At 37.9% G+C, this 23,306-nt stretch overlaps 2 protein-coding genes across 13 annotated transcripts in view; one reads left to right on the top strand and one right to left on the bottom strand.

Annotated features, from left to right (window-relative positions):
- The window catches only part of LOC139982215 (tRNA (cytosine(38)-C(5))-methyltransferase-like), a 100,833-nt gene that overhangs the window by 12,673 nt on the left and 64,854 nt on the right, over positions 1–23,306 (top strand). For 5 of the 11 annotated variants that reach the window (XM_071994840.1, XM_071994843.1, XM_071994842.1 and 2 more), the window contains exon 10: positions 176–260. In XM_071994840.1, coding sequence (XP_071850941.1) covers positions 176–260 — 85 coding nt within the window. Of the gene's footprint in view, positions 1–175; positions 1,188–1,907; positions 2,159–6,262; positions 6,480–7,004; positions 7,459–23,306 lie in introns of those variants that run through there. The other 6 variants (XM_071994845.1, XM_071994844.1, XM_071994848.1 and 3 more) reach the window with 6 other exon arrangements.
- On the bottom strand, positions 8,079–13,243 carry LOC139982220 (uncharacterized). Of its 2 annotated transcripts, none has more exons than XR_011798038.1 (4): positions 10,445–10,560; positions 9,915–9,996; positions 8,917–9,156; positions 8,079–8,218 (listed from the first exon to the last, which is right to left on the bottom strand). XR_011798038.1 is itself a non-coding variant. In XM_071994859.1 (4 exons), the coding sequence occupies exons 1-4, from the start codon at positions 13,226–13,228 to the stop codon at positions 8,154–8,156; spliced, it is 435 nt and encodes a 144-aa protein (XP_071850960.1). In that variant the 5' UTR covers positions 13,229–13,243; the 3' UTR covers positions 8,079–8,153. The 2 variants fall into 2 exon arrangements, 1 of the variants encoding a protein (XP_071850960.1); XM_071994859.1 differs by lacking the exon at positions 10,445–10,560 and adding an exon at positions 13,181–13,243.

The following is a 23,306-nucleotide window of genomic DNA, read 5'->3' as shown; positions in this document are numbered from 1 at the left end:
TCTCCTCCCAACCAGAAACAGACACCACACTTCAGAAATAAATATAGTATTGATCCTCCACACTTGTTTGCATAAGTTCCATATACATAGTATTAGTTCAGTGTTGAAGAAGAAACCAAATTTTGGGAATTCATTCATCAACATTTTCATGACTTATTTGTTCTTTTCTTTTCAGGTTTTCCATCTGAACTCAGTCGCAAACAACAGTATCGAGTCCTTGGGAATAGTTTGAATGCACATGTGGTCTCAGTTTTATTGAGGTATCTTGTCAAGTGAACAGCCGCTTCCCTTGTGATAGTTGGTTACATACAGAATTGTGATACAGGTACTACAGCACCAGTGTGTACAATACAAATTCACATTTGTGTTAGGATGAGCCAATACACATGTAACACACAATCCTGAAATCCTGAAACAAGAGGACTATTAATGTAAATGGAATCTTAAAGGTGTGGTGATTATGAATAACTAAATACAATGTTAAGTGCCGGCAGTTGATAAGTTCTTCCTGCTATGGTCGTCAAAAGTACACAAAATGTCCCCCAAGAACGAAACTTCAGAAAATTCACCTCACAGATTATATCGTAATGGTATGTAATCTTACACAAATCTCAGAATTTTATAACTAACTGTATTGCAAACGTCATCTTTAATTAAAAAAAGCATAGAACCAAAAACATCAATTGATCACCAAATAACAATAGCTTAACTTGAACTACAGATTGACAAGTCTGGTATCCATAGCAACCATATCCTGTCCTAACTCTAGGATGGTATAACATATTTGTCACCTCCTTTAAGTTAAGTAAAAATACTTGCAAAAAACCCTCAATCAATTGTTTAAAGCAATAAACAAGATTATCAAAAAGAGTAACCGGCAAATCTACTTGAGCATACAATTACAGTTAATATGCCTTCTGCCTTCATACCCACTACTGGATATAAAACTGCAACAACAGTTACAAAACTCGGTTAATTCACCCGTAAAGATAAACACTAATGGAGCTTGTGTTTCTGTTATAAGTAGCTGAAACAGTGTGAATGTGATCGGGTCAATGCAGGACATTATCAGTAACAATGTCAGAGCACCAAGATGAGGAAGATGGTACAATCATCAAGAAGACACCATGGGTTAGTGTGAATTTCTTGAAAGAAAAGATCTTTCAACAGCTTCATAGACTAGAAAGGTACTGTGAGAATATCTTCATGATGATAAGGCAAAACAATCCCTTCCCAGAGCTGGACTTTTTCCCAGAGGTAAACTTCTGGAGTTTGACTCACAAAACTTCTAGCCACAAAGTTCCTAAACTACCCCCCCCCCCCCTGCCAGAGCCAAATCCTCCTCCCAGTTTAAAAAAAAAATGAGCTTTTCTAAGGGGGATTTTAAATCATTCTTAGTATATGATTTATTAATTATATATTTAAAGAGGAAAATTTTTAATATGGGAGTCAAGGAGGTTTGTCTTTTAATATGTTTTTATTGTTGCAATTTGAGGAGTTCAATGTTTTTTCTCGGCACTGACTTCTGTTAGTATATTATTTTTAACAGTGTTTTGCATTGACATTAAGTTTTGGTATTTTCCCAATTTACTGCTGTAAGAATATCACTATGCATAACATTTAAACAAAACAATTTAAAAGAAACCTATTACAGACTCTTACCAAATTTGAGTCTGTAGAAATACCACTATATATAATAGTACAAACAATAACAAAATAGAAAATAAAAACATCTCCTAGAATCATACTAAATTTTCTACTGTTGGAATACCACTATTAATACAATTAAAAGCAATAAGTTATGACACTTTGGGAAATATTATGAGCTATGAATTGAGCTGGTGATTAAATGTCTGCTCATTGAAATTGACCCATAACAAGTACTTTTTATGTTTACTTTTAAATAGACTAGAATCTTCTCAAGTGGACATATTTGATTCCCGCTGATGAGATCTGGATTAAAGTTGGATGTGACTAGCAAGGATGGGGGAAACTTTTAGCAGATTTTCCAAAATAGCTGATTCCACCACAACACTGTTGTGGTCACCATATTTCCAGCTGATGACTCCAGAGCTAACTTCAAGAGAGGGATGCAACAACACTGTGAACAACTCATGGAGTAACCCAAAGTAGAGTGGAAGTAAATAGTGAAGCAAATGTAAGTTTACATTTAGTCATTAAGAAAAGGTACTAAACTTTGACTAGAGGTGGCAATCTTACATGCCTCTATAGGCATGGTCCTCGGTTGTGATTTCTAAAGAATCACCACGCCCTCCGAAGAATTCTATTGTATGGGGTATTGTTAAGGTTAGGGTACGTGGATTTGAACAATGGAAAATACAATAGGCCTCGGTCTGAATGTAATACAAACATGTGTAGGTGAATGTGTGTGTGACGCTTTAGCTTGTATACACGATAACTCAACAAGGGAATGACCGATCATTACCATACTTGGTGAATGGGTGGCCCATAGTGACTAGATGAACCCTATTTATTTTGGTGCTCATATCATGAATATTAATGAGGTCACCGGGTCAAACCTGTAAAACTCCAAATTGCAATAACTTGGCTACTATTAGTCGTAATTTCGTCAAACTTGGTATGATGATATTGGTAGATAGTCTTCACACACTGATGTGTGTTGCCATTGATATCATGTATATTGATGAGGGGGCTGGCTAAACAATATTTTGGTATGAAAAGTTTGTATGCACGATAACTCAACAAGTGAATGACCGATCATTACCATACTTAGTGGGTGAGTGGCCCATAGTGAGTAGATGAACCCTGTCAGTTGATTTTGGTGCTCATATCATGAATATTCATGAGGTCATGGTGTTAAACGTAAACATGCCCAAATCGCAACAACTTGGCTATTATTAGTCGTAATTTCGTCAAACTTGGTATGATGATATTGGTAGATAGTCTTCACACACTGATGTGTGTTGCCATTGATATCATGTATATTGATGAGGGGGCTGGCTAAACAATATTTTGGTATGAAAAGTTTGTATGCACGATAACTCAACAAGTGAATGACCGATCATTACCATACTTAGTGGGTGAGTGGCCCATAGTGAGTAGATGAACCCTGTCAGTTGATTTTGGTGCTCATATCATGAATATTCATGAGGTCATGGTGTTAAACGTAAACATGCCCAAATCGCAACAACTTGGCTATTATTAGTTGGAATTTCGTCAAACTTGGTATGATGATATTGGCAGATAGCCTATACACATCCTGATGTGTGTTGCAATTGATATCATGCATATCTATGAGGGGCAGGCTTAGCAATGTTACGGTATGAAAAGTTTGTATGAATGGTAACTCAACAAGGGAAAATTTAAGGCACTTGCATTTTTCAGCGAGTAGAGTTCCGAGTTTACATTACTAGAACCCTTTTCAATACAATGTTTTTTCTTCCTCATTGTATGGGTTATAAAACTTCCCAAATATTTGATCTTGTTCAGTCTTAAGGTAGCATACGCCCATTAAAATCCCCATTGACTTACACACTAAATCACAAAAGTAATGCCTTCTCTAAGCCTAGATAGAAGTTTCACTTGCTAAGCGCTACCCATCACTGGATAGCTGACAAGTTGGCCTTTCATGGCACCATCAATTTTCCGTACCATGACCGTGAAATTTGTTTGCTACGAGAGCCGGAACTTTTCGTCACTTGTCAACAAACCTCTTACTCGGCAGTAAACAATCTTCGTCCGCTGCTCCTGGGAGGGCTAAACTGGTCTAAAATTGCCTCAATTTTACCCAATTTTTTAACCACATGTGCTTCCGTTCATGCTCTTTAAGATCCAAGCCACAAAAAGCTCATCCTAATTGATAACATGGCAAAAAAGTTGTTCTCCTGCTCCTAACTGGTACTTTTCCTGAAGGAGAACATTTGCCGCGGATTGATATAGACGCTAATAGGAGTATGCCACCTTAAGTGAAAGTTGAAATTTTTAAACTCTACTTTAAACCTCTTTTTATGACAGTTTGAGAAGTCTTGAAAACCAGAAAATACATAACTTTGACAATTTGTTTTTATATCTGTCTATTTGGTGTCTCTTCATATTGTGCCTCATACAAATTGTACAGGCCAAATGCACAGTGAAATACTGAATATTAAAGAAGCAAGTCTCCACTGGTTAGCATGTTCCCTGGTGTTATAAAAAGCCATCCATAAGCATGAATGTTGAGTACTGCATGTCTAAAGTGCTTTATGGTTTATAGAATGTGTTTTAAGCACAGTAACTCAGTTTGGTGCTACTTAACCCGCCAGGCGGGAGAAATGTTCCTGTGTGACAGGAAACTTGACAAAACTTTGTTTTCCAACCTCTCTTCTTCCCTCTGAAACCTTCATCTATCCCAGCATCCAGTAAACTTTAGAACATGGCTGTGGCCCTGAGTTGAAAGAGAAAAATGTACTTGTTACTTTGGCACTATTTTTAAAAGGAATTTTAGCAGATTTTGGGGCCAAAAAAGCTCAGGAAAACAGTATGCTGTGCTCAGATCTGAAGTGAGGGCGCTGTTCAAACAACGTTCCCAAATCGTTGTAGTCGATCATATTGACTAGTTTCTCAGTGTAAATCTTATAAGATATCAGTCCGTGCACAGCTTTTCAACTGCTTAGACTTTCAATAATTGCTAACAAACAAAACTAGTGAATTAGCCACTGGAAACTATTTATTTTTAAAGGATGACATAGGAAATACTATTTAAAAGAATGGGTAGAAGGAAAGGCATGTATCGCAGGCGTGCAACAACCTTTAAAACAGGTAACAGGTTCGGTTTTACAGCTTGTACAGCTGATGAAACTGATGCCAATTGCATTGGTGATATGCCTAGCCCTTTTGATACAGGTGTGGCAACTATGTCCTCTTGCAAACCTGCATATAAAAGGCTCAGCAAGGAAGAGTATGAGAGGGTAGTTAACTCTCCTGTCAAAGGACCTGAGATATTTTCATCTCAGTCCCAACAAACATTGTACTCAGGCCTACTAAGTGCCAGGGTGGTACTAATATATTACTCTCCCCATTACGCAGGATGATTTCACCCAACTAGTATGTAAATGTGTATGCGTGCTTAGAGCAGCAGACGACACCCGTTACCTAGCAATAACCGTGCCTGTAGCCTAACGTGATAGCTATATTCCCGTCAAGCAGCATTAGGCTCTGTTGCATGGAGAATTCCGTGGTTGCACTGAACTAAACATTTCCCCATTTCTATAGTCACTTATAGCAAGTAGTAATAACGTTAGGCCATATGAGACAAAGCTTGCCCCTGGAGCTGTATTAATAAGTAAGATCTATTATGTAGAAGGCCTGCCTTCATTCAAGAGAATAAGGTTGAACGTTAGCATATTAGCACGATTGTGTAGGCCTGAAGTACCAGTACCTTCTTACGCCGTTAGTTCCCATGTCCGATCCGTCTTGGTGCAAATCTTTCACGAAGTCACTTACACTGTTCTCGAACTGCTACAGAGAAATATCAGTTTGGTACGACCCTGGAACACATCACATGACCCTCCATGCATGGTACGCGCACCCAATTGACATGAATCCTCCAGATTCATTTACCTCGATGGTTGTGTCACTAGTTAGGCCTAGAACCGATAAATGTTTCCTAACTTTGCTCATACTCTTAGCTAATTTGTTGATGGGGCAGCAAAATTAACATGAAAGTGCGGTCGAGTTAAGTTAATGAAGTTACTATTTTCCTTAAAAGTTGTGGCAGCACATGGCCCAGGAACATGTCACACAGACATATTTCATTTGGTTAGTAGATTGAAGGGGCCAATTGGAAGAGTGCACAACAAATTCAGAGGTGGTCTATTATTAATTTCCTAGCAGTTGTAGTGGCAAATTAGTGAAGTTACCACAAATCAGGGAAAGGGTGGGGGGAGGGAGAAGGTGGCACCTCACACCAGCTTTTCGTCATTTCCGCTTGAGCTAATTTCATAACCAGATTTTCTCAATCTAGGGAATGGATTCAGAAGTGGGAAAGAGTTGGAAACGAGGCAACATCGGCCTGTTTTATTTTCCTTTGCAGCATTGTCCCAACAGAGGCAAGAATTCTAAGAAGAGGCTACCCCCTCCTTGCTAGGGATGTTACTTGTAAGGAGCTTCAATGGTAGATTGCCCTTCAGAGGTGCCCCTTTTCTATTTTGACATGTTAGTACAGTATGCCCCAATAATTGAGGTCGGTATGAAGTCATTGAATTGGCTCTTTATTATTTGAACTGGTTTGTATTGTTTACAGGTGTCATTGTGGCCAGTGTGCTGTGATGCCTACAGCAAGGGAGTGTACATGCTGCAGCGAAATAGATAAGGACTGTGATGGATGAAGAAGGTGCTGCATGCATCACCTTACCCCCAGGTTTTGAAGCTATGTGCCTGAACCCATTGTTTCTTCAGACAGCCTACTACATGTACCGTCAACAGTATGGTGGATGTGCACAGGAAAACAGGATCCAAGAGTAAGTATAGAATACATTATTTTTGTTGTATACCTTTATTCATTGCTCTGACCTGCTGTTGAAAGATGTAACAAAACAGAGGGTGTATTCATAGTTTAGTTTTGTTTCGTTGTGAAAGGCATAACATTAAGATATAGATTTGATCAGGAAAATTTGTGCACCATGTTCAAAACCTGCTTCTGATTAGGTCATTTTGTCCAAAACCTGGTGTAATGCCCTTGAGGTTAACCCTTATCATGCTGACTGACATAGTAGTCATTAACACTGAGCCATGGAACCAAATGCCACACAAAAAATGTCGACCACGCTTGTGCACGATCCATTTACAAATTTTAGTCCACGAGATACAATGATCAGTTTGTATAAATGGCATAGCTAGGCTAACTTTAGGGGAGGCAGATTTAGGGGCCAAGCAAATTCTGGAAATCATATAGAAATTTATTTAAAATTGACGTCCCCAGATGGCTACCAAGCTTTTGTGTGTCTTCATCTTTTATAGCTGGTTTTCATATGATTATTTTACAGGAAATACAGACACACAGCATACAGACAACTTGCACGGATGAGCTAGCAGTTTTTAGGGAAGGAGGTTTGTGTTGTTCTCCCATCCTATGTAGTAAGGAGGATTAGAGAAGCTTTACCATCTGAACAGTATGAAGGATTTAAATTATGAAGACTGTGAGAATGTGGACTGTTTATGCCAAGTCATAGTATTATTTCTGCAAAGTTTTATAGAAACAGGGTTCAGTCCTGTCTGTTTTGTGGCTGAATGGTGAACATTTTGGAATTCCAGCTTACATTTTTCTGGTTCATGGTATTAACTGCAATCTTGGATGAAATTTTACATTTTCAAGTTTGGGAAGTACATAACAGCAATAAATAATAAAAACTCAAGTTAATTGTTTGTATGTATTCTCTCTTGTAAGCAAAGCTGTCACTTCTAGTAGCCTGCCAACAAAATCTGGATGATTGAAATCTCAAATATACTAGGTTAAAATAGAAGAATAGTTTGAATTAAAGTACCCTAAACCACTATGTCAATGGGATCTGGAGAGCTTAGGCTTTCATTTTAATAAAAGTGAAATGAGAATCAATCTGAAATTGTTCATTAATCCATGGAATATCAAGGTTACTTGATCATAAATGGGATAAAAAAAATCACATTTTATCCCATGCGGGGAACAAACAGCAAATTTCTGTCAATTCTTTTTGAGAAAAACAAAAAATTGGCAACATGTTTGAAACACCAAAGTTGCATACAAATATTAAGTCAGCATGAAATTTATATTTATGAAGTCTAAGCTCTCTACAGAGGAATACTTGTCATTGGAACTTTTTTTAAATATAATGTTATCATTTAGTTAGTTACAATGGAAACCAGATGTAAGTAAAACTTTAATGTAAGACTTTAGCAACTTCCCTAAAGGCTGGTAGCGACCTGTTAATTAACACTGCTCTGCAGCTGTGCCAAAACATCATGTGAACAGACGATTCACAGAGTCGATTGCTCCCCACTACAATGAAACAAAATTAGAAATTGGGAGGCCATCAACTACAGTACTTCAGCATAGCTTTTGAAATCTGCTTTGGTGTTGTTTTATGGCATCCTCATTGTTCGGATGAACATAGGAGCTTGCAAGTGGTGGGGGCTCTTTTCTGACAGGTACAGGACACTCATCTCCCAGAGTTCCACTTCTGCAGAAGTTGTTGCAAGCAGTCAAGAAGTTCCCATACATAATCTGTAGAATAGTAAAGATATGAAGAATAATATTAATAATAGTTCATAAAAACATACCATTTAGATAGAGGCATTGCAATCACTCCATTCGGTCAATAGGCACGGCACAGTTGTCAGCCAAGTCTTTGGATGCCCAACTAAGGCGACAGCTGAGTACACCTCAATTGGTGTGGATACATGGGTCAGGTTTTACCTGATAACTTGTGCCTGAACAATTCCAATATATTTTTTACTGATTACAACAAAAACCCTACACCTGTTTGTGCGCCTAATATTATGGAATCTTCAGCAGGATGTGTGGTCATTGTCTCAGTAGCTTAACCACTGTTTATGTAGTAAAGTAAACATGTGGACAGAGTAAAATCCTGTCCCATCCCCTTGTAATCTATGGTAAAGGAGTGTATAAGATGCAACTTTCACCATTTGTATTCAGTAGCAGATATCCAGCCAAGTGAAGATATAATATACTCTGTTAAATCCAACTACTTGTTTGTGCCTTTATTTCTTGTTCACATACAGCTGTGGCAACTCTACCAGATACAGTATGTATATGCTAATTGAAGTAAAGACTGATGGCCTCACCACACATTCCAGACTGCCCCACAGTGTTAGTGTCAAAATTAATAATGATCCTCTTTCCAGAAAGTTATGGCACCAATTGATTTTCCAGACTAATCTACTATCAATCTTGAAAATTACCTTGAAGCGTCATCTTTGTCATGTTCAGATGAGTTAACTGATGGAGTGTAGTCCGGACTACCTGGCGGTTTTTCGGTGTATCCCGATGTGGATGCCACAGCAGCAGACAGACCATCATCGCCACTGTGAGAGATGGCCCTGGTTGCTTTGATGGTGTTCTTGTCTCTGTTGGTCCAGTCAGCAACTTCAATGGTGGTAGGGGGACCAGTGAACACTGGACTTCTACATGTGTTACATTCACTGAAAATTAGAATAAATGCTTATTATACCACACACATACAGTAGCCTGCTCTTGGACAGGGGTCAGCTGCCTAGATGGTTCACTTATCTTTTCTGAAGGGAGCATATCCTCCTGCTTTATGTGGCTGCAAAATTATGGGCCACTCACACCAAACGAATTGCAAATGACTTCAGCTTGGTTTCATATAGTATAACTACAATGTAATCTCCCTTCTCTCAGTAACTATAGATGTAGCCTTTATATTTTCCTGTGAAGCCATCAGGTATAGCCTCCTCAACCACTCTCGTCAGGCAGGCGGATATGATGGATAAAATACAATGTATATTATCCCATAGTCAGCCTGCCTGATGTGCGGTTTTAATTGCTATTTTGCTTTCAACGAGTACTGTTTCTAAAATTTTGGCCCCTGTACTCACTTCTGCTATAGAATACTGTATAGATGTATGAAAGTTTTCCATTCTTCCATGTATTACCCTAGCTTACACTTCTCTACCACATTTTCTCCCCCACCCCCCCCCCCTCCCCATCCATCACTCTATTAATGCCTATTTATGGGGACCTTTCAGCCGTAATACTGCTGCCTCCTTTTTGTCTGGTAGCTTGCCCCCCATATACATGCCTCGATGTTTTACTGGTGGAGATTCCTTGTATCCCGTTCAAAACTGACTAAATCTTTAATGCCTGTCACCACCCTCTCCTCCCCCATTTCCCAACTGTTTTCGGTAATATCAAGCACATGTATATAAGATCATGCTACCTTTAGATGGAGATGTACATTCTGCAGAATCCTGGCTTTGTATTTTCACTGCAGTTGCTTGGGGAACAGCTTCTAGAAAAATCTAAGTAGTGAAAAATGGGAAAGAAAATAACAAGGAAGTTATGAAAGTTCATTTAAGAAAACAATTTGATATGTTTGAAAGCACCTGTCACAAGCGTTTTCTCTTGTAACAAAAACTGCAGCCCTACCAACAAAAATGGCAAAATATAAGGATGTCATTTACTGTGCAACATATGAGCTATGACTTTGAGTATATAGATAGGTGGGAGCACATTATAATATTGGGCAAAATGACATGTAAACATATGATGCTTGTTATTCTGGATTTTTCATGATGTACCACACATAAAAGTTAATATAGCCCTAGCCTACGCCTAACTTTATCGTCGCCGTACCTAATTTAGGGCCTAACTAACTGAACGAAATTATAAGAATTAGCCTACTGTAAGTTAGTAATAATACCAAGTTAGTCCTTGTTGTAGTAGGCCTAGGCCAGAAAATACACTTACTCTTTTCCACACATAAGATTCGCTCGAAGGTCCAAGCCAATCTTTACTTATAGGCAGCTAGGCTGGCCGAGTGCACTGGTACTAAGCTATCGCTGTATACAGTGTTTGACGAACACGAAACTTTCTTGTACTGTAGTGCACCCATTCTCATATGATATCAACGAGGTAAATGAATCTGGAGGATTCATGTCAATTGGGTACGCGCGTACCATGTATGAAGGGTCATGTGATGTGTTCCAGGGTGGTACCATACTGATATTTCTCTGTAGCAGTTCGAGAACAGTGTTAGTGACTTAGTGAAAGATTGGTCGGTTCGGACATCTCAACGGCATTTTTAGTGAAGAATTAAGTTGAGAGTGTCGTCTGGAACATCGTTAAGTGTCGTCTGCTGTTCGCGTGCATAACTCTATGTGTATTCTTCAAGCACTGCGTGTGAACGAAATCAGTAGTTCCACGGTTGTCAAGGATGAGCGTTTGGTGCTGTGGGTAAATGTTTAGTTCAGTGCAACCACGGAATTCTCCATGGAACAGAGCCTAATGCTGCTCGACGGGAATATAGCTATCACGTTAGGCTACAGGCACGGTTATTGCTAGGTAACGGGTGTCGTCTGCTGCTCTAAGCACGCAAACACATTTACGTACTAGTTGGGTGAAATCATCATGCGTAATAGGGAGAGTAGTATATTAGTACCACCCTGGAACACATCACATGACCCTCCATACATGGTACGCGCGTACGCCCGTATTTACTGTGTGATAGTTTCTCCAGATTCATTTACCTCGTTGTATGATATTTTGTTTACTGTCCGTGACGAATTGTTTACGGCTTTGATCTCGGTTAGCATATTAGGCATACTTAGTTTTGGTAACATTGGCAGTTCCCCGTGACGTCATTGTCTTACGGAATTAGCTTGGTTATTAACTTAATTAAAACAGCAAAGAAACAATTGTGGAACTCCAAATTTGGAATATAGGGTTTTGATATGTAGCTTTTCAATTTGTGCAAGTTTGAAGGAAATCTGTTACGTGTCACTTGACCTTTAAGTATTTTAAAGATTTTTACAGTTTAGATGCTATTTTCAGATGTTAAAGGTACCTTCTGATTAAAATGTCAATAGGTTGAGCCCTGTGTGACCTTTCTGTGCGAAGGTATATGAGGTCAAAGTTAATTTCAGACATTTAATGCAATAACTTACAGTGCAAAGGTGTGAGGTAGTTTATATTTTGGGACACGCTGCAAATGGTAAAGGAGTATAGGGGTATAACTTCAAACTTAACTGTCATGTGATCCAAGGTCACCAAAGGTCAATTAATGTAAAAAAAAACAGTAGTTTGGGAGGTTGGAGAAAATAGGCAAAGAAAAAATGTGTGAATTTTATAGTTTTGATGGTATGTTCACGTCTCACCGATCAAAAATGTCAATGGGTTTACCATAGGTGACCTTTGTGTGTGAAGTTATATGAGGTCAAAGGTCAGACATTTAGTACAATAACTCCCAGTGCCAAGGTGTGACACAGTTGATATGTAGGGACAAGTTGCGAATGGTATAGGGGGATATTTTCAAACTTAACGGTCACGTGATCCGAGGTCACCAAAGGTCAATTAATGTTAAAAAAATATATTTTGGAGGAGAAAATGGGCAAAGGAATTTTGACAGTTTTGATGCTCTAGTTAGGTCCCATCGATCAAAAATGTCAATTGATTGACCCCCAGGTGACCTTTGTGTGTGAAGTTATGTATACAAGTTCAAAGTTAATTTTTAGACATATAATGCCAAGGTGTGACATGGTTGATATTTTGGGACAAGTTGTGAATGGGGTGGTGGATCATTTTCAAACTTAACGGTCATGTGATTTGAGGTCACCAATGTTATCATATCTGTTGACCCGCTTGTGACCTTATATTTCTTACATTTTCGACGCCATATTCAGATCTCAAAAGTGCCTTCCGATCAAAAATCCGATCACAATTTGTGATCACAAAAGTGTTGTCTATAGTGTTGATTACTTTATGGGTACGTGTAGGACCACAATTACTTGGACTATTTGAGCCAAATCTTGCTTGATAAAATGTGAATTGTCTTATACCCATGTGTAAGGAACCACAGTTCCCTAGGGCTCTTGTTTTTCTATATATGGCTGGAAAACTTGCGAACCTTCCGAACCAGGTTCGCAGGATATTTGCGATGCTCGCAGGAATTGCAGCCTGACTGAAGATAAATTTAATTGAAAAAAAAAACAAGAAACAACGGGACGAAAAATGAAAGAAAAGAAAACACGAAAGTACAAAAAGAGTAAGGCGTACTCATACTTCTAGTCCGCGTGCAGTCTTATAATCGTCCTTTCCAGGGTTTCTTCAATCCCTCTTGCATTCTTAATAAATGTAATGTGAACGGTCGTGGTGACCCGAGATTTCTGGTTAAGTTTTACAGTATCCGCTCTATCAAGTTGCAATTAGGCGGGTAGTACGTACATGTTTTTGTTTGTACACGAATCACAGACGGTTGCACTTCTTAATAGAAACCCCCAATTTTGAACAGGCCAAAATCGGTAATTTTTTGAGTATTTCAAAATGCATGATTTTGGGTTCGGTTGCTACGGCAGTTAGTAAAAGGCTTAAACCATTACGTCTGGCATGGCCTTTAATGAAGTTACATTGGCCTACGCATAGAGACCTTACTAAGTCTTTAGGTGGTTGAACTTTGCTCACATCTCCTTTTTGTTTCTATGTACTTACCAAAATATATTTCCAGTTTCTTTTCTCTTCCTCGCAAATCCTATACATTTTTTGAACTGACAATCCCCGTGGGTATATGTACTATTGGTTAAAGGCATGGTGCTGTAACGTAACCGTAAAAATAGAAAACTTTTACAACCCAAAATTGGGATCCTTTCATGTGTTTGTTACAATATATTGACAATTATGAATTTACTTTCCTAGCAGTAACTGAAACTTGGTTAAATGATTATTGCCCCGTTGACTTACTACATATAGATGGTTATCAACTTATAAATATTATAGAAATAACAGAAGAGGGATAGACTCTATATGCATCTGTAAAAGAAAGGTAGTAGGATGTTTAATTGCTGAGAAATTTGACCTCAGAAGTCACAAAAATGCCACGGTGGCGACAAATTGCGGAATTTCAAAGTGTGATAAATCGGCAAATTGTGAAGCAAATGCATCTGACATTTTTAGAAAATGCTTATTTCATGGTGTTCCAATCATACAAAAAAAAAATGGGAATTTTTGGAGAGGGTGCCAACAGCGATCCGTGTTTTGACACGGAATGACCCATTTAGTAACTTCATCACATTGCACACGTTGTTATTTCGTCATATTGATTTGATATGTTTTTTTTTTCTCTGTAGGTATGGACACTATGTGGAAGGAACAGGTTCTTATCTTCAACGTAACAACACACTGACGGTAAGCACTGCAAACAATTCATTAGTGACTCAGTCGGACAAAGATTTTAATACCAACAGCGCCTCTCCCATCTCCAACATACCTACGTTGCCTGGAGATTTAGAAACAATACCTGCAGATTGGCGTCATAACCCAGAGAATTACTTCATGAACAAAAACCTTCCAAATTTAAGTAAAAACGTTTTTGTTTGTTTTAACATTCTTACAAATTATTTGTGTTCAGCATCATTGTATTCCTTGGCACTGGTCTTTGACTTCTTCAAGCCTTGTACTTTATACAATATGCCTCCACGTAAATCTCTTTTACTTTGTTTAACCAGTTTAAGATTTGTACATATGTGTCCATTAGAGCTGACATGTATGAGTAATGCCTAGATGTGCCCCTGTAGTGCCTCTATTTGCATGTGTGTCCATTAGAGCTGACAGGTATGAGTAATGCCTAGAGGTGCCCATGTAGTGCCTCTGTTCGCATGTGTGTCCATTAGAGCTGACATGTATGAGTAATGCCTAGAGGTGCCCTGTAGTGTCTCTGTTTGCATGTGTGTCCATGAGAGCTGACAGGTATGAGTAATGCCTAGAGGTGCCCCTGTAGTGCCTCTATTTGCATGTGTGTCCATTAGAGCTGACAGGTATGAGTAATGCCTAGAGGTGCCCATGTAGTGCCTCTGTTCGCATGTGTGTCCATTAGAGCTGACATGTATGAGTAATGCCTAGAGGTGCCCCGGTAGTGCCTCTATGTGCATGTGTGTCCATTAGAGCTGACATGTATGAGTAATGCCTATAGGTGCCATGTAGTGTCTCTGTTTGCATGTGTGTCCATGAGAGCTGACAGGTATGAGTAATGCCTAGAGGTGCCCCTGTAGTGCCTCTGTTTGCACGTGTGTCCATTAGAGCTTACATGTATGAGTAATGCCTAGAGGTGTCCAGGTAGTGCCTCTATGTGCATGTGTGTCCATTAGAGCTGACAGGTATGAGTAATGCCTAGAGGTGCCCCTGTAGTGCCTCTGTTTGCATGTGTGTCGCATGTGTGTCCATTAGAGCTGACAGGTATGAGTAATGCCTAGAGGTGCCCCTGTAGTGCCTATGCTCGCATGTGTGTCCATTAGAGCTGACATGTATGAGTATTGCCTAGAGGAACCCCTGTAGTGCCTCTGTTTGCATGTTTGTCCATTAGAGCTGACAGGTATGAGTAATGCCTAAAGGTGCTCCTGTAGTGCCTCTTTTTGCATTTGTGTCCATTAGAGCTGATAGGTATGAGTAATGCCTATAGGTGCCCCTGTAATGCCTCTGTTTGCATGTGTGTCCATTAGAGCTGACAGGTATGAGTAATGCCTAAAGGTGCCCCTGTAGTGCCTCTTTTTGCATTTGTGTCCATTAGAGCTGACATGTATGAGTAATGCCTAGAGGTGCCCCGGTAGTGCCTATATTTGCATGTTTGTCCATTAGAGCTGACAGGTATGAGTAATGCCTAGAGGTACCCCTGTAGCGCCTCAGCTCGCATGTGTGTCCATTAGAGCTGATAGGTATGAGTAATGCCTATAGGTGCCCCTGTAGTGCCTATATTTGTATGTGTGTCCATTAGAGCTGACAGGTATGAGTAATGCCTAGAGGTGCCCCTGTAGTGCCTTTGTTTGCATGTGTGTCCATTAGAGCTGATAGGTATGAGTAATTCCTGGAGGTGCCCCTGTAGTGCATCTGTTTGCATGTGTGTTCATTAAAGCTTTCGACATTTCAGATTCTGGTACCATTTATGATTTGTGCAAAGATTTGAAGGGGATAAAATATCATTAAATGTGGTCGTTATAACCCAGTCTTGCAATGATGTTCTGACGAAGTTTCTTAACGTACTGAAAATTTGTTTTGCCCCTACGACTAATATTCGCAGTGTGATAATCAATTTTTAAAGTTGAGGATTTATGTTTGCCTGTAACTTAGGACGTCGCTGGGTTTATATTTTAACGCAGACGATCATTCTCTATAACAAAAATATCTACTGTAGCTTTCTTGATATCAAAATAATAATGAAAATCATATTCGTTAAACAATCAACAATTCAACAGATTAAATGATCTTCAGGTACATTATCCAATACAAAATGTAAGTAACATCTTTTCGCTATGAATGCCGGTGAACATTTGTTTGTGTAACCCGTGATGTTATTTGATAAACGTAATAGAACTGTATTTAATAGTTACTTTCATGTTGAATTCAATCTGAACGCTTCCCTTCTTGCCTTATCACATTGTTTAGGTACTCTCGAGAAGTAAGTTAGTTGTGTAAGTGTTGTCTGAGCGCGATTTAAAACAAAAGACGGAAATTTAAGGTCAATCGATATAAAGGTTACATTCGTAGTCATACACAGATTGTGCGCTTGAATCCAACCAATTCACTTTCATTTTGCATCGACTTAATATAACGTTATTTCTGCGTTTATAATACGCCGTGTGGGTAATATCATATTACCATTTCTCGGGTGGAGAATCGCGTGGTTACCGAGAGTGACAACCGTGAAGAAGGTGGAAGGTGGAAATAGCGGTACTTCCCACTTGAAGATAAATACAACTGAATTACACAATACCATAAATCATTGTACAAACTGCTATACCCCCTTCACGGCAAATAAAGAGGAGGGATGGGGCTCGATAACAACACTAAATATACTTACACAACTACATCAATAATATAATGGAACACTCTCTGACATCATGATCGTCAGAACTTTTTCGTGATCGAATCAAATCAAGAGGATCAGTCTAGGTATTGATTAATTTGCCAATGTTCTAAACATAGGACTGTGCATACTTTACATGCTTTATATATAACTTGATACGGAAGCTCTCAAAACAGGAAACTATCTGTTCAGGGATTGTAATACTTCGATTCTACAGGAAGAAATGGATACATGTTCTTTCAGTACATACTGTAGGTACGTGGATTACATTGTGTCTCATCGTAATAGGAATAAGCAAAAGGAACCGTTCCGCCATATTGTAATGTTAAATGTTAGAGTCTGGAAAGTAAACGAATACTTTCAAGGGAGAAAATTGGGTAGAAGTAAGATAAAACTGACCATCAACGAAAACGAAATACATTTCTTGCAATGCAGTTTTTATAAACACAATAATTCCCAGTATCAGACTGCAGAGCGAGATGACGTTACTTTCTACCGGTAACGTAACAAGTAGGTTTGATTCGTATGACCAGTCTATGTTGTACATAGCAAGAGAAGCTGTTTGATTTCAAATCAACAATAATGATGCTAAATGGCCGTGACGTAGCAAATTTCATTTATATCGTGATTCAACATGTATCTTACTTATGTATCCATATGAAACTGTTAAATATTGTATAGTCATCGTATTGTACTATGAAGAACATTTCATTTCATAAATTTGTTTGACTACAACTGCTTTATTACAACATATATTCATTTATTAAGTTACAGTTATACAAGAGAACTGTTGCATGGAGCCTTTTGTGCTTGTAATATATTGCATTGTTCATAAAACCCGTGACTATGTTTCATTGTACTGTAACTAGAGAAGTAATACATCGATTTAATTAAGAGTTCAACGTTAGCGCAGTCGGTTACGTGTTTTGACAGACATTTAGTGTAATTCGTAGTGTTGTAAAGGATTACTTTCACCCCATAACCAAATATGTCTGCATTATTAGACTCAGTATTTATTTGACTTTTTAGCTGTGCTTGCTAGTGTTTCACATCTGCTGAAGACACTTGTTTTGTTCCTATACCAACATATACTGGACAGTTAAATTGTATTAAAGGTACATACAGATAGGACAGTGAAATAGTGTAGGTTGGGGGGGGGGGGACAACCCCATACAATATTACAATGACCCCAGTTTCACCATTAAGGCACTAAAATACCATGAACTTTCACTATTGGTGAATAAATTTGTTGCCCCTCTAAAATTCATTGGTGCCCCAGCAGTGCCCCTGACAAAATAGTCCTGATACGCCACTGGTTATAATTCTTCGAAACTATGAACTCTCCAATTTACAAGAGTAGATTCCGGAAATTTCACAAACAAGGTTAGGCTTTATTATACTAGTATCGTTCACATTGATATTTCTTAACCAATTAGTGTTCAGGTGTTATCTAGGAAGTCTGAAAGAGACATGATACATGAATATTTCCAACTACTTCATGAGCTTGGTTTTCCATAAACTTAACGGTTTTATTGCCAATTTCCTAGTTTATTTTTCTAATTTTAGTAAGGTTAAGATTCTGTTATTGAACGTTATTACCTACAGCTTTAAGTAATATATATATATATATATATATATATATATATATATATATATATATATATATATATATATATATATATATATATATGTATATATATATATATATATATGTATATATATATATATATATATATATCATTGTACATGCGTTGGCAGTGTAGAATATGTGTACGTTGTGGTACTAACGGTAATAGGACTAGAATACAGTAAGTAATGCAGGCCTATTTAGTATTAAGACACATACAGTTCGAGGAGAGGAAGTGTAATTTATGTATTATACAGTACATACTGTTACAGGACAGATCCTGGTATTATATGATATGTATTCCTGAACATAAGAGAACATCGGGTGTTTGTATATTGTAAGTTATGTATGATATAGTACATGCAGTGAGGAACAAGGTACCAGTAGTTTAAGTTACACAGTTAGAGGACATGTACTGCTAGTGTAAGTTACGCATTACATGTTACATGTAGTTATAGGACAGGACGTGTAAGTTATGTATTATATGGTACATGCTGTAATGTGCAAATGTCGGTTGTAGCATAGTAGAGATGATACTTTCTCGTTGCCTCTAGGGGCAATTGTTTGGTTGGCTATGTCCAGAACCTAGCTCCAAGAAGCTCCACCCAAATAAATGATTAAAATGGACTGTTGATTTAAAGATGATCTCTGTTACTATGAAATGTTCAAATGAACGCTGTAAAATTACCTTAAATTACTGATTAAAAGTATAAATTATTTGGCCGTAATATACTGATTAAGCGTACCGGGTGATTCCTTTTCTAGAACTGCTAAGAAGTTGCAAAGTTTGGGATCACACGTAATGGGGCATGCGATCCATGCTCTGTTCAAATGTTATAAAACTTGCAGGAGTTTTATAGGAGCTTAAAGGAGGTATAACATCACTTCATAACAATACCATTAGATGACCTCCGACACCGGTAGAGTGTAAGTTACATATTACAGGATACATGATACATACAGTTATAGGACAGGATGTGTAAGTTATATATTATATGGTACATATTCAGTATGCAGCCATCGGTACATACTGGCAATAAGGGATTTTTGCCCGCATGCCAGAGCCATCCGGGCAAAAAGCTAAAAGTGACTTTTTGCCCTCATGGGCTTTGTGTTACCTTTAGACTATCGAGTGTCGAAAGATTAAACGCAATACTAATGAAAAGTGGACACGAAAATACTATCGGCTGTACTGTATAATATATCTGGTTAGCTAGCTGCATTCTCCAGGCTTTAACGCCGATAGCAATGGTACCTGTACAAGTGTACAGTCCCGAACCCTCAACTGCGTATTAAATGTATCATTTCATTTAAAATTTAACATAAACCTTATCGCAATGTCATTTTTTGTGGCCCTATTGTAGTGGAATTGCATCCAGATGAAAGCCTTATTCACAAGTAACAATTTATTCTTGGTTACAATGTATGTTAAATGATATGTGAGGTCTTCCGTTGACACTAATTTACAAAGCGTACAAGCGTACAGCGTACAGTGGCGGAGCGCCGTGACAGGCTCAGCATGAGTTGCCTACGCAGCTAGTCTATGAAAGTGTAATTGTACAGAGACTATATGAACGTTTAGGTTGCAACGTCTAGTCATGTGGGTACTAGTGAGGGCGCTTGTGAGCGCCATGACAGGCTTAGAATATTTTGCCTACGCAGCTAGCCTCTGAAACTGCAAATATACAGATACTCTATGAAACTTAAATCTGTAACGTCCAGTCATGTAGGTTTGTTCACTTGGCAAGTAATGCTAATATTGTAGCGCGCACGCGCACTACAATAATGCTAACAAAATCTGTTACGTAACCGTTGTGCTCCTGGCTCTAAAAATAGGTCGTTGCCTCCGCGGAGCTCAGTGGACATTTAACTAAAACATACGAGGGGGGTAACACGAAGTTTTTTTCAAACCCTAAGCTTGAAGTTATGTTGCAAGCAGGCATTGGTAAGGCTTCGGATAAACGTCGGAACGCTTTCTCAGGTACAACATAGAACAGGGCAAAAACATCATTACCTGGAATGCAAGCTCGATTAATCTACACAAGAAATCACGGAAATGAAAAAGGAAATCGAATCAATCGAGGATTTCTGTATTACAGCAGTGGATCAACAGACAATCATACTCGTCGTGCTTCCTGTTATGTTGATGAGAAAATTATTGTTAGTTTCATGTATAATATTTGTAGGCATAATGTGATTTCATATTCATAACTCTACCTTCTCAGTAGTAGTCGTGACTGAGACCAGGGTTAATAATAAAACTCCAGTTAGTATTTTAAAAAAATAACAAATTATAATTTCATACATGTTGGCAGTTAGGATTAAAGAGGTGGTGGTGGTGGTTTCTATATACATAGTTGTATCTATTTTACAGAAACTATCGGACATTATATCAGACTCCAACCAGTTTGAGGTATTTAATAGAAATCACGTACCCTGATGTAATTATTTCATTGATGCCATTAAGGATTTCTGTGGCAATCATTATCCACTTAATTGTCACATAATTAAGAGTTCTCAGAAAGTCGTTCCATGGATTACTGCCAGTATTCTTTGTCCTATAACTACAAAAGAAGAAGAAAAAAATACCAACTACAAATCATTCCTTCACAACGGCACTCCTTCAAACAATCTTAAATACATCATCTACAATGCAAGTTGGCAACCAGTATTTGTGTAGCAATTAATCTAACTTTACAAAAATTTTCTGTGCATATATGACTGACCTCGAGAAAACTCGGGAAGTTATTAAGGAAATCATTAGCAAAACAACGGATTCTGCCCGGGTTTATCAACCCGTTTACATGTAATGATAATGACATTGAAAAATCTTTTTTGCAATAATTATATCTCTAATATTGATTAATCTCTTGCTGAAAAGATTCTATATATATTCATAACATTAAACGAATAACGGAAACTAACCGGAAGACTTTGAACAAAATAAAGGAATTTGTAGTGAGAGCTGGATTTGGACCAGAGGTCACGTTTTGAAAACCGTTGTTACCATACACGTCTTTGCTATTGTCAAAGATTTCATTTTGTGATATTCCTGTCTCATCCTATCTTAGTGCTTCCAACCCAAATTCATTTTTCATCACCTCTACGGGCAATACATATAGCTATTTTAAACATAATAACATTGTTAATCTTCGGAAACATGTTTATTAATATGCAATTGATCCTTAAACACATCACACATCAATAACGACAGGCAACTAACTTGACTATTTTGCCCACATATCAATAGCACAGAGCTCAATGACTAATGTAATGACCTACGTAAATAGTAAGTGGACTGTCCATACCTAGTCGGCATGTCAGCACGACAGGCACTTGAGGAATGTCTCTCATCAAACAAGATCATTGATAATTTTCTGGGCAATGCCCGAAACAATATCAGCATATTGTCCGAATTTCAACCGAAATATGTTCTTTTTTGGAAGGGGTTAGGGGGGGGGGTGGGTGAGTCCCAATTCCTACATCTATGTCTATATCTATATTGTCATATGGCTACAACTCTAGAAACCTTTTATAAATTACAGCGTGTAAAATAGAAAATGAAACCAAATTCAATCAGTTTTTACATTTTGTGGATATTTCCGGCAAAGGAAATGACCGTGCGAGGAGTATATCTAAGAAATATATAACAAGATGTTTGGATTAACCTTTATTGCATCCTTCCGCCAGTTTAGCAGGCAGTGCATGTTAGACAGTATTGAACTCACCTTATTACGATACTGTGTACGTTAGAAATGTATCGCATGAGTATTCTATAACTGTTTAAGGACAAACTCTGTTCCTGATTTGCGCTCTACACTAAACCATATGTTGCGTTATGACATAGACAATGTAGCATGACTTCAACTATAAAGATGTGTGCTGAAAGCCATAGTGATTATTTTATACCAAGGAACCGTTTTTAAATTTGGTTTATAAGAAGTTTGGATCAGGCAAATTGAAGTGTACGTACAAACTAAGTTACTTATGACTTCATGTATAGGCCCAGTCATAATTAAATATCAGATCAATCCAATTAGCGCAACGTTGTTTATACTATATGTTTGCCTACATGTAGGTCATAGAATTAAAATAGTTATAGTTGTAAGTTACTTAACTCTCTTTGTTACAGACCAGTCCAGTAGGCTACAACTCATTATTGTAGGCTACAACTCATTTGTTTTTATTTTAGAGTCATAACATTGCGGTGAAGTTGTAAGCATTACGGCTAGTCCATTAACTCAGACACAAAGATTTCTTTCACAATTCGTAACTACCATAAGTAGGCCTATATTATTTTTAGGAATGTTTGGGATAGAAAGTAGCTACTTGCAATCCCAATTTTGAATAGGTGTCAATTTGATTAAAAATATTTATTTTTCGTTACCTTATGGTGGTGTTGAAAACTGTGTATCTAGTAGGTTCCTTTTTGTCACTCTTAAGTTTGACCTCTTTCAAGGAGAGCGGCAGAGAGGGAACTATCTTGTAGTTTTTTTTTTTCTGCCGAGAGAGAACAAATAATGAAGATACGATGTCGTATGTATAGTGGTTATGGACAATTTAATATTGTCTTGAAAATACATAAATATATAAATATTCTTAAATAGAACATAATCTGAGGAAGCCAAGTCCATTACAATGAGAAGTTCGAGGCATTTGAAGTCCATTTAGTACTGGTTCTTAATCAAAATAATTGTGCATGTGTTTGACTAAATTCCTTAACGCATAAGCTTTGTATATTTTCGTGAAGCATATAACGTATGTATATAAAATATGTATGTGATATAACACTGTATTTTCATTTCCGTTCTTATACGTCTGTTTAGTAGGTTGTCCGTTTCACCCGAGTTCCGTGATTGCGCACTAGAGAAACCATTGCGGAATAAGGAAGTGGATGTCGAAAGTTCCATTGTTGCCTATAGGCTAATCATGTATGCATACAATGTAATGTAACGGGTATTTAGGAAAAGAAAAGAAAAACTAGTGGCAAATGTTGTTTTATACAGTCTGTTGTACAACCGTAAGAACTTGAACAGCAATTTGAAGTTAGGGATGATAGTACACTGGTTCTGCTGAACATTCCAGATGTCACTTGTAAATATGCTCACCAACTTTGATGGAGAACAATATTGAGC

This window comes from Apostichopus japonicus, chromosome 16 (assembly GCF_037975245.1).
Source record: "Apostichopus japonicus isolate 1M-3 chromosome 16, ASM3797524v1, whole genome shotgun sequence".
Taxonomy (NCBI): domain Eukaryota; kingdom Metazoa; phylum Echinodermata; class Holothuroidea; order Aspidochirotida; family Stichopodidae; genus Apostichopus; species Apostichopus japonicus.
The sequence above is the reverse complement of the archived record's forward strand: the minus strand, read 5'-3'. Positions and strand labels throughout refer to the sequence as shown.